Source organism: Ambystoma mexicanum, chromosome 2p (assembly GCF_040938575.1).
Source record: "Ambystoma mexicanum isolate Mex_15411 chromosome 2p, UKY_AmexF1_1, whole genome shotgun sequence".
In the NCBI taxonomy this organism is placed as follows: domain Eukaryota; kingdom Metazoa; phylum Chordata; class Amphibia; order Caudata; family Ambystomatidae; genus Ambystoma; species Ambystoma mexicanum.
Genome location: NC_090923.1, coordinates 57,822,991 through 57,835,084, shown reverse-complemented (window position 1 = coordinate 57,835,084; position 12,094 = coordinate 57,822,991). Strand labels below are relative to the sequence as shown.

The 12,094-nt window shown below is 43.0% G+C and overlaps 1 protein-coding gene across 5 annotated transcripts in view; it reads right to left on the bottom strand.

Annotated features, from left to right (window-relative positions):
• BRPF1 (bromodomain and PHD finger containing 1) overlaps positions 1–12,094 on the bottom strand; it is a 551,318-nt gene that overhangs the window by 524,366 nt on the left and 14,858 nt on the right. For all 5 annotated transcript variants that reach the window (XM_069643245.1, XM_069643247.1, XM_069643248.1 and 2 more), the window contains one exon: positions 3,437–4,036. In XM_069643245.1, coding sequence (XP_069499346.1) covers positions 3,437–4,026 — 590 coding nt within the window. In that variant the 5' untranslated portion in view covers positions 4,027–4,036. The remainder of the gene's footprint in view (positions 1–3,436; positions 4,037–12,094) is intronic.

Sequence of the window (12,094 nt, the reverse complement as noted above, 5' to 3'; positions counted from 1 at the left end):
CCTTCAACGTCTGCTAAATTGCCTGCATGAATATATAGTTGCAAATGAATTGGCCAATAACACAGACAAAACTAAAATTGTGTCGATTGGTTCATTAACGAGTAGAAGAGATCGTGCATTTAAATGGGCGGTAGGTGGTCAACAGTTAATGTCCGTTAATTCGATTCGCTATCTAGGCATCGAATTCAACAGTTCAATCGGGGAAGTCCAATGGCTAAATGCGCTGAAACTGAAAGCAGTAAGACTGGCACTGCAAGCAGCCCTGATTGATAAAAACTTTGGTAAATTTTCATTATCCCCGGTGATAATGTTCTACCGTCAAAAGGTTGTTCCTATTTTAACGTTTGGTGCAGAGGCGGGATGGAACATCAGTGAACAAAATTGGAATACTGTAGAGGGTCTTTTTTGGAAACGGGTTTTTAATCTCCCAAATTGTATTCCAATTATTGCAATACGCCACGAACTTTCGTTAAATTCTCTTTTCTCAAATGTGGTTTGGAAGTCCATCTCACTTTGGCGTAAGATGAGAGAAGTAGGTGGTGCGCCAGCATATAGAATATTTACCGCCTCCGACGATTCGAAAATTAGTAACCTGTTGGCACAATGGAGCTCAAGAGTGCAAGAGTGGATTGTAGCAGCCGACATTAATTATTTCGACCTGTTCTCACGCCCAAAAGTGGCAAAAAGAAAATTTGAATCTTGGGCATGGATCATAAATGTGGAAAGATACTCAAATCTTGATCTCTCCAATAAGTTAGGTAATGCTCAAAAAAAATTAAACTGTCAACAACCTTACCTCCTGCAGTGCTACAATCGCCATTATCGGGAACAATTTCTTTGTTTCCGCTTAAATACGTTGACTACGAAAGAAATTCTTTTCCAAAGAGGCAGCCTGCTATAAACAACAATCTATGCCGTTTCTGTGAGGAATCGGTTGAATCATTGAAACACCTGATTATAAGCTGTCCAGCAATTGTTAATTTACGTTCTGTCCACCTAGGCGAATATGCCCCACTAAATGATGATATGATCACCTGGTGGTGCCTGATATCCTCAGGCCAAAACATTAAACATGTTTGTGCGGTTGTAAATTTTATGAACGCTCTCTTGAGATGTCCCCCGTAATCAAGAGGGGTGCTAGGTTGATGCTCAAAGTGTGTAACTGTTTAACTGATAAGTCGAATGTTTAATTGACTTTGTCTGTCTGTTTGCTTGACTATTAAGTGCCTTATATGTTACGATGTTGCGTAGAAGAACTTTGTGGAAAGCATAATAAGACATAATGATGATGCTGATAACAATAATATGTATTGGAAGTTTAGACGATTTGAAACAAAAGTCTTCTTTTCTTATTTCCACCTAGGTGTTGGAAAGAGAAAGGAGAAGAAACTGTAGCTTTTCAATAAAAAAATTTTAAAAAAATAATAATAATTGTATCCATTATTTATGACTCCTAATGCTTTAAATGTTGTTTGTTTGACATCAGCAGGCCCGGGGAGCCAAAAGGTATCTCCTTGTAGATGTTGGTATTAAGCTAACCAGGCTCTTCTAGGCAACAGAAGAACGCAGCTTCTGCCAAACCATCATAGGACACTCACAATTTCCTACACGTCTCCAAAAACTGTAAGGTAAAGTCAGGGCATCTCCAGAGGGCAACGTGCCGCTCCCTTAAGAGACACCCACACCACTCTGTTGCCAAAAAAAACATCAAAAATACCTAGAAAGGAGTAGATATTTAGAGGTTCTTATCACCGAGACCACCCTCTTTCAGTAGGACTTCATGTCCAGGCCTGGTACTTAGACTGGCATAACTGGGAGAATAGATTGCCTTGTTTCCAGGGTTGTGACTGGCAGGACCAGAGGGCTTTCATAGTAGGACACTGATCCACGTTTCCTTCCTAGCAGAGTCACCCATATAAATAAACTAGTTTTTAACAGGCTTGCACATGAGAGCCAGTGCAAAGAAGTGAGCTTAAAGTTAAAAAGAGAGCCTCAGAAGGCAGACTGCATAGACAGCATTCCTATACTTTTAATGGAAAAGGCTGGCATAGAATAAGCTATGATGTGGTGAAAAGGATGTCCCAAACATCTATCCATAACTATTTGAGGCCACCAAAACTAGCCAAAATACCTCTGTGGCTGTGGGACCCATACACAGGAGAATTAAATGTTAAGGTACCTGGATCCATGTATTCCAACTCCTAGAGCTTCCAACTGATTGTTATGAAAGTCTCCAGGGCTTCAAAGCAATCAGAATTATGAAAAAGATATTGGTTCCAGCCAGTACACTAAAAAGACTGACTTATGTGCCCATTGCTGCGGCCTGGAAACACGGGAAAACCACGGGAGAATGATCTTATAGAAGCAAATAGAGAAGGCATGAAGTTTGCACAGAGCACATGGTCCCTTGTCCTCTAAATTGCAAATTCTTTGATGATCTTTGCGGTACTAGAGATGTTCCGAATAATGTCCTGACCACGTCTGGACACAAGGAGTATGGGGAGGAGTCTGAATGTACAAATGCTGGGTTATTAGATGTGTGTATGTAGGCACCATGAGTGGCTAGGACTAATGTTGATGTGCATCGGTCACATGCAAATAGTCTGCCCTTGCATTATTGTCTCCAACTTCTACTTTGCTTATCACTCACTTGCACTTTCCTTTTTTTTGGTCTAATGCCAAGAGATTATACAAGCCCATCTAATATGACTAACGTGGGTAGGTCAGTGCTTCACTCAGACACACATACAAATATAAGTATATGTGTGTTCCTGCAACCCACCCAGTCTCTGATCCAGATTTTGCAGTATGGCTGCAGTTATTCACATTCACCCTTAACCCCATCCACAACATAGCAAGCAAAAGGGGTCATAAATAATGAACAAAATGATATGTTTGCACCTTACGTTGAAGTTTGATCTGTGGAATGCTATGTACTAGCTCCTTGTTCCCCGGTGGTAGCTCCAGTCATTGGTTAATGCTTTATACCCAGAAGCTGCGATTAGCTCCTGTATAGCCAATCTGAATTTCGATCCCTGCTCTCGTCTTAGTGGCTCTGAACTCTCCCTCTCAGAAGACTTGGGAGGGGGAAAAAGTATCATTTCTGATATTTCATGGTTTGCCCAATGAGCATGCTGGGCTCAAACAGCTTCACTTGTGGGTGCACACATATGCCCTGGGGTTAGTAAATGGGCATACACAGAATTGTTTATGCTTTTATATTAATGTTGATTACTGTAATTACTATATTCATTAATGTACGTAGGTTTCTTTTACACCATTTAACCCTGACCCTTGGCTGTTCAATTTGAAGCCATACACCCTTTTACATTAAACATGCACCACTTTCCTGCATATACAAAGCATATTGATAACACCCACAGTACAGTGGACAGTACCAAAAAATTCAGTTCTGAGCACTGGATTGTCTGGATACCTGTAGTAGGAGGCTGGTCGCGAAGGGGCATCGGGTGTTTCTTGGTCCAGCTCCCGGTACACCACCTCAGGGAGCTTGGGTGTTGTGCCGGCAGAATTGTGATGGTGATTTGAATCCTTCCGCTTTTCCTTGCTTTTGTGCTTGCCCGATTTGGGAGTAGTTGCCGAAAGATCATCATTCTCTTTGTTGCTGCCATTTTCAGGAACCTCTTCAGGTACATCGTCGTCCTCAGACACAACGTCCAAGTTATCAAAAATACTGATGCGGTGGACTCTGCCATGCAAGTCCACTTCCACCAGGCGCTGAGCCTGGGCATAGGTCATCACCTCACGGATAGGTGAATGTGACACCTCGGACTGAGTTGGGGACTGTTTATTGGCTGAACGTGGCTGCCTCCCCTTCTTCTTGGGTTTGCGGATCGGAGTCTGCTGAAGAGGCGGTGGGTTATCATGATCAAAGTGGTAGAGGTGGTACTCAATGCCACTGTAGCTCTTGTAGATCCGACGGCAGGTATCCACTGGGCACTCATACGGTGGCTTTGTGGCCCTCAAGTTGTGGCAAAATGTCTTCACATCAAAGTCAACACCCATCCTGTCACAACTAAAAGACAAAAAATAAATGCAAGTTCAGTCATAGTGAAATGGGATAATATTAAAAAAATGACAAAAAAAAACATTTTAAGATCAAGCTTTTTTGTAAAAGTGGCATTTGTGAGCTAGTTAGCAGACTGCTCAATAATAATCAAAAGACAAGATTAAAATGAAGGATGCGTTATGGCGTTTCGTTCCCGGTCAGGATTCGTACCAATATTTTGCAAGCTGAAACAAATGTATGAGGTGAGTGCTTAACTCATGAATATATTTTGCTAGCTACTAACAATGATACACAGGACTCTGAAACGTCTACACTGGTAAACACAAGCATGCTTGAAAACATTCCAACGCCTTTTGAACTACTGTGTCTGCACCACAGAGCCTTCTATATGCATAGTTACACATTGACAAGCAACTCACTACAGGATCTCCGTAATATTAAGTCCTCAAGATGACTTCGGGGTTGCAGGGACTTAGTCTGAAGTAGCGGCTTAGAAAGAACACATTTGTAGTGTATAATTTCGAATAGAAAGCAGGCATTAACAGAGCGGGCTCTAGGATAATGAACCTTTACACAAGAGCATTGTTGGATTTACTGGTGCACATTGGGTGGGGAAGAGGTAAATGCAGTTACGCATATAGGGCAGGAGAAAGAGGAATCAGTCTGATGTGTTTAGCGTGAAGCACTGTAGAGCCATCAAATGGCGGATGGAGGTTAGGCATAGGTTATGCGTTTAGACACTGCATGAGTGAAAAGTGAAAAAGATATATGATGTTGCGTCAATCGAGGAAATTAGTTTGCCAAGGGAGGACGTGCAGATGGTGACGAGTGGCAGGCCAATGACTGATCTTTGAGGAACACAGACAGGAATGTGCATCAGGCAACTGGTTTTGGAATCCCAGGAGAAGGAGAATGGTCAAAGAGAGACAGGACACCTAGTCAAGCACTGTGTACTGGAAGCCAAGGAGGGAAAGATGATCCAGTGTCAAAAAGGAATTGAAAAGGTCTAAAAGGATGAGAATAGAGGAGAGGTGAAAGTGGTAAGAGAACTGGCAATGTGGAGGAGCATTAAAAGGATGAGAATAGAGGAGAGGTGAAAGTGGTAAGAGAACTGGCAATGTGGAGGAGCATTGTCTCAGTGGGGTGTTTGGGCTGGAATCCAGATTATAGAGTCAGCAGCAGAGCGTGGGTTCATGCCGTTTTTAAAGCTTAAAAAATGGAGTCCTAAAAGATCTTTTCTAGCTGTGTGGTTCCTGCAAGAGGGCATCAAATGTACATTTATTTAGAATACTTTTTTATTTTTAGGTTCTTTAGGTTGAAAGCTGGCATGCTACATAATGTGAGGGTCATAGCGTGCCAACCTTTCTGCAAGATGTGTCATGGTGTGGCTACCCAAAGGCAAGTAGAAACTGGATGTCAAGCTACTGAGGTGAAGATTCAGGACAGATGTAATGTGTAGAAACAAGCATTTGGTGCACGGGTAGAGCAGTCTTCAGCACAACAGACTATTCAACTGAGAAGCCTTTGTTGATATGGAGTAGGAAGTGAAAACTGAAAGGTAGGGTGGCATCATTTGATGGATAGCTAATTTGACTTCTTTAGCTTAGTGGTGCCAACTGTGTCCATCAGGGTCCTGGGGCCAATCTGTTTTGAAATCTGGCTGAGGGTGTACAAGGATATACAAGGACCTGCTCTCTAACCTCGATTTATTTGAATCTCCCATTTCTGTCCTCATCTTACTCAAACTCTCTTCTGCCTTTTTTGACAGTCAACCACCATGCTGCTCAACCGATCAGTCCTCGGCGTGGCTGACCTCTTTCCTCTCCGACCGACCCTCCCAGGTCCAACTTGGGTCCTTCCTTTCCTCTATCTCACTCTACTTGTGGTGTTCCCCAGGGGTCTAACCCCTCTCCCTGGTTGTTCAACCAGTCCCTGGCACCTGTCGCCCACTGCATTGCTGCTCTCTGCTCCAATTTACAGTGCTATGCGGATGACACCCAGCTCGTTTCCAGGCTCCCCTCAGTCACCTCTTTTCCCTCTCTCATCTTAATCCATGAGTGGTGTGCCGCCAATGATCTCTACCTTTATGCTAGTAAGACTGAGATCCTTCTCATCAGCACCTTCCTTTCCCGTCACTCTCTGGCCGGCCTCCCTTAGCCCTCTTCCTGCTCCCACCTGTGAGGCTAAGAATCTCAGGGTTATCTTCAACTCCACACACTCCTTTTCTCGTCACATCCCTGATGTCTCTAAGAAGTCAAACTACCAACTGCACCTCCTCGGAGGTATTCTTCCTTTCCTCACCTTCCCCAAGAATCTCCCTGTCTCTAGAGCTCTGGTTCTCTATAGGCTCACTAATGCAACAGCCTCTTAATCTGCCGGCTTCTACTCTCCACCCTCTGCAACTTAACCAGACTGCGAGAATTATCCTTGGCCTAAGCCCATGGATCGTATCTCTTCCAGCCCTGAAATCCATCCATTGGCTTCCAGTTGCTGCAAGGATCCAGTTCAAGACCCTCGGCATTGCCCACAAGGCCTTCTCGGGCCAGGGTCTTCTTTACCTCCAACTCTCTCTACAGAAATATCTCCCTAAAGCTCTTCGCTCCCCCATCCCCAACTCCCTCAGGGTCAGTCGCTTCTCCAAGCAAAGGGTTGGTGGAAGATCTCTTTCTTCGGCTGGCGCCTCCTTCTGGAATAGCCTACCTGCCTCTCTGAAACTTGAGCAGAACCACCTCTGGTTCCGGACACACCTCAAGACCTTCCTCGTTGCTTCTGCCTTTTCTCTTCCTCTACCCTGCTGATCTGTCCGATACTGCACTGGTCACCTGGCATCCCTCTGAATTCTGGCCTGGGTTCCCTGCCCGCCCAGTTGCACACCTGCAATGCCTCTTGGCAATTCTTGCACTTGGGGCCATATCTGCAACCCCTACAGTCTCCTTACCTGCACTTACCCTTGCTCTGCCAGCAGCTGGCCGCACTATTTGTTGTGTTTGATCCCGTGTACGGCACTTGACCTCCCTCGCCTTCCCGCCCCACTCCCATTCACCTGCGTGATCTTAATGTGACTTGGCCTAGTAAGATCGTTTGTCTCGGTCCTCCCTCGGTCCCGCTCCCTTGTCTTGCCACGCCTTGAAAACTTTGTGTATAGTCGCGTTATAAATGCCATATCATATCATATATGTTGTCTACATCGAAAGCCTCTAGCAGGTGCCTGCCCACAACACTGTTGGTGTAAAATATGAACACGTTTGTGTCATTGTCACCCGATTTGATTGGCTTGATCTTTCCATTGGCCTGCCTCATAGTCCGACACTTACTGAATGGGCATCCCCAATCTTCATTAGGTATTAATAATGTCTGCCTGCACATGCAAAATTAATTTGTGCAAAGAATATTCATACCATTCTAAATGTTTACCTTTTCAAATAATTGTATGGAATGTGAATTTCGTGTCCGATTAGTGGCATCAGAGACTAAGTCAACCTGTCTTTAAGTGCTGGGACGCGGCCTAGTGCGATTTAAACATGAATGACTGAGGATCCAGAGACAATTCATCTGCTCCCACAGCTTCAGATGCTACTCTTACGCTGATGATACTCCGCTCACAGCATGGCTGGACCTTTTTCACCACTCCCATGCCACTCAACTAAGAGACTGCCTGCAGGCTGTTGGGAGCGGGATGAGCAACAACGGACTCTAATTGAATGGGGGTAAATCTGAGGTTCTGGTTGTGGGGTCGGCTTCCTCCACTTTTCTTTGGACTCCCTCTCTTTGGCTTTTGTCTATTGGTTCTATTCCTTTTTATGCTGCGGCTGTTAAAATTCTCGGTGTAAAATTTTCGTTCTCCCTTTCTATATCTTCTCAGATTAGATAGCACAGCGAGTAGAGCGCTCGCTTTGACATCCGTGCAGAGCCTGCTAACAGGTTTGAATCCCGTCAGGTCCAAACTCAGCCTTCTGAGGTCAAAAATTAGCACCACACCATGGGGAACGAGCAGCGCTCAGATATCTGAGGGTTCGTAGCACTATATAAATTGCCAAACAAACCAACAAACATTAGCTCAAAGTGCCAGGCAGGCCACCCACCTCCAGTTGAAGATTCTGAGAAAGGTGCAGCAGTTTATTCCCCGTCATCTTTGTGCCCCTGTGGTGGCAGCCTTAGTTCTTAGATTGACTACTGCAACTCTCTGTACCTGGCGCAACCAGCCTATATGGTTCAACTTCTGCAAATTCTACAGAACTGTGCTGCCCGGCTAGCCACCAGCACCCCTTTTCGGGACCTCATCTCCCCCATTTGCACGCTCTTCACTGGCTCCCTGTGGCCAAGCGTGGCCATTTTAAATCTCGGTCTTGTTCACAGGGCTTTCCATGCAGTTGGGCCTGTGTAACTGCAGCATAGGTTCAGACCTTATGTCCCGTGCTGCCCTCTGCGTTTCATTTCTGTGCCGAGATTCCGTTCACCGTATTGGTGGCCGTTCATTCTCCGTTAGAGCTGCCAACTTGTGGAATGCTCTGCCCCTTGCACTTCGGTACATGGTAGCCGAGCTGCAATTTAGACGTATCTTCTCCGCTTCTGATTTTCTGTGCCTGGCCTCCAGTGCCTTCAGTCCTGTAGCGGAAGGTTGCCTTTTGGTTCAGTTGCGCTTTAACAATTGTCACAGCCTCTCAAGAGGTGGTGATAAGGGGCTTGTGGTCACCCCGGACCATAGGAAATCGTATAAATGAGGGAAACCACCTTAAGTGCTGCATAAGGGAGGACATCTGTTCAACAGAGGCAAGGGGTGTTCTCAAGTGAACCTGCAAAGAAGGGAACCCAGGACAGTTCTAATCACAAGACCAAGACAGTCCTGCTGACCGACTTGCCTATAAACATTTCTGCTGGCTGGGCACCTTTCAATGGTAATTCAAAGTGAGTATGACATTTTCCCCAAATTAAATGATATCCGCCATTTAATTTTTTCCCAATATGTCACAGAAGGTGTGTGGGTTTGAGCAGGTGATATCAAAAAGAAAGTTCACACTGTATTCTCCCTGCATTTAAAAATCAAGACAGAGTTCATTTCAATCCAACCCAAAGTACATTTGTAGCTGCGTGGACAATGATACAGATGGAATTTCTGTAAAGTCAGCAGATGGCTCTTTGTAAATATTATAAGGCACTGTGTTTTCCCTTTTTACATATAAAAACAGATGGAAATAAACCTGCTTTCTGTCTATTTGTAAATATAGAAGAAATAAAAATGGAAAAACATGTCTTTCTACTACGTTCCCCAGGCTTCCAATCAAACACTGCGGGTTGCCAGCAACGGCAGTGCAAACAATGCATAAAAGTAGGTTTGACCTTCTTATATTTGCAGATAACAAACATCTTGGGTCAGGAGCAATCACAGGAACAGCCATTTCCTGCTATGGCAATAACGCAGCGAACATCGATGTGGAATAACTAAGTGCCATTATTATCCAAGTTCCATTATAAATAAATATCAAGATTGAGTAATTCACGAGCTATGGGTTCCAATGAGTGTCAAAAATTAGATTTTAGAGGGTGACACGTCATCTCCTTTTTTTTAGGCGAATAGGTTCTAAAAATAGACTTTCAGCATCCTGGCATTTGAGTTACTTGGTTCTTTAAAAAAGGAGACTACTTGATTCCAGAGAACTACAGCCTTACATGATGTAATAAGTACATTATTTGCGTCCGTCATTTTAGGGGAGTTGGAAGAATGGGCATATACAAACAAGAGGCTGTTTCAGACAGGATTTAGGAAAGGTCACGAACATCATTTAACGGATGTGTCCAAATTGTTAGTGTATTAACAAAGGAGCTGTATGAAGCTTATGTAGACCTCACTGCAACTTCTGACTGGAGGGAAAAGCTGTGGAATAAACTGGAATTGAAGGATCCCTCCTGGGGTCTGTTAATTATTATCCAGCTACACAGAGACATATTGGTTAGACTCCATTCTGAGGGAGTTTGCTGTATGGAAATTAAGAATAGAGAGGGCCTGCGGCAAAGATGTGTTCTCGCTCCTTGCCTTTTCAACTTGGATAAAGTATGATCTTTTCCCCCTAGATTGGGATCTCTGAGCATAAATGCATGGATATTTGCTGATGATATTGCCTTATCAGAATCCAAATAGGCCTGAACATATCTTAAACCAATGGGAAATTATACTCTGGTAAATCAACTCTGAATAAATGCTGATAGAACTGTCATTATGGTTATAATTTTAAAGTGTTCTAGTCGAGTTGGAATGTGGCAGAAAGATGATATGATTAATCATCGCCCAGCACTTGCATTTCGGTTATCCAAAGAAAATTTTGAGAGATCAAAAAGGTATTTTTTGGGTTGCGCAAACAAAGGGAATTAAAACCAAATATTGTGTACTTTCTTTAATTCCGTTGCTCAATTTCTAGAATTTAAAGGTGGTCCCTGTTTTCTACCTGCAGTTTGGATAATACTAGAATGTGGGCTACAATAACTACACTCTAAGGTTAGGGGGAACAAACTAATGTAACTAAACAAGATGTTATCTCTTAGGAAGAATTCCCTGTATGAAGCCTTCAAGCAGCCTGTACCTATAGGTAAATCAGAGATCCTTAACACATTTATAAGTGAATGAACGCACAAGCTATTTGAACACATTAGCGTTTGGTTAATAACACAGGCAAGGTGAAATTTTTAAATATAATTAAGAGGTTTGGTTGGAACAAAATCAAGCCTTGAAGTTTTAAGTAAGGAATACAAGAATATGTTTAAGGAAACAAACGTCTTTCTAAAATAAATAGAATGCTTCCCGGATTACACATTTAGGACAACATACATTTTCGGTTTAATCTATTATGTACACTAGATCTCAGGGGTTCTCGTAAAGTCATTGAACAATCCATGGGATATTGTAGGTTAAACAAGATCCAAACAAAGCTGGAAATGCTCAAACATCTTTTCATACATTGTCTTACATCAAAAACACATGATCATATGATAAGATTTGAATCTAAAAAGGCTAATCACATATCTATGATTATTGCTGTAAACCATTTTGAATATAGACAAGACAGGCAATTAGAGGAATGTGGTAATTTGTTATGTTTGAATATTAGTTATGAATGATTTTATGAGCACATTTTGAACTGATTGTGTGATTTTGATATGAATAGGTGTCCTGTATGTCGAGCCTTATTAATAATCTCAAACTGAGCCCAAAGTGGTTAACATTAATCTATGATATGAAAACGTCCATACCATAGCTTAAAGAAGATTGCTTGATAATATGAGTTCTGTGAAGGCTATAGCTACTTAAGAAGGAACGGGAAATGAAAACCAGTTTGTGGCATTTCTAGAAGACAAGCAGCAAGGGCACTTTCATCTGTGCCCTTCGCTTTTGGATCTCCTTAGCCATTCAAGCAATAGAATCTCTTTAGTTATTCCAAAAAGTTGTTATAACTCATCTCTTTTGCTAAGATGTCTGAAACTATGGCCTCTATTCATCTCATGGGAGAGCATTGCTTGACCGGATGCTGTTTATTTGACCCCATGCAGACTATAAATCACTCAATTCAATACAGTCTACCCATTTACCCTCACTACAAAATATTGAACCGGATGTTCTCTTAATCCTCATTGGAGTTGCACATGCATGGGCAACAGGGGTTTACTATCGTCAGATCCCCTTACGGCTTAAAGTGCGAATGCCAGTCTTGTGACCTTGCCCACAAAACGGCAAATCAAAATATATATATATATATATATACACACCCGTGTGCGATAGTCATATTTCCACAAACAACAAAACTGGCAGAGAACAGTCACCAATTCCCTACTTCCCGCCTATAATCCCCTAGAGCTTTTATTCCTATGTTATGTTCAGAGGGTAGGGGTTAGGAGATGCAGATCTTCTGCATTGCAACTGTGAGCCATCAGCATCAGTAGATACAGCAAACTTCATAACGGTGCGACATTAACGTACTCGATCGTTCCATCTGCCTGTTGGCTAGAGGGGCAAGCAGCTTCCTCCATTGGAACTGATATTGCCATATGTCTTTGTAAAGGCTATTACTCATTAAA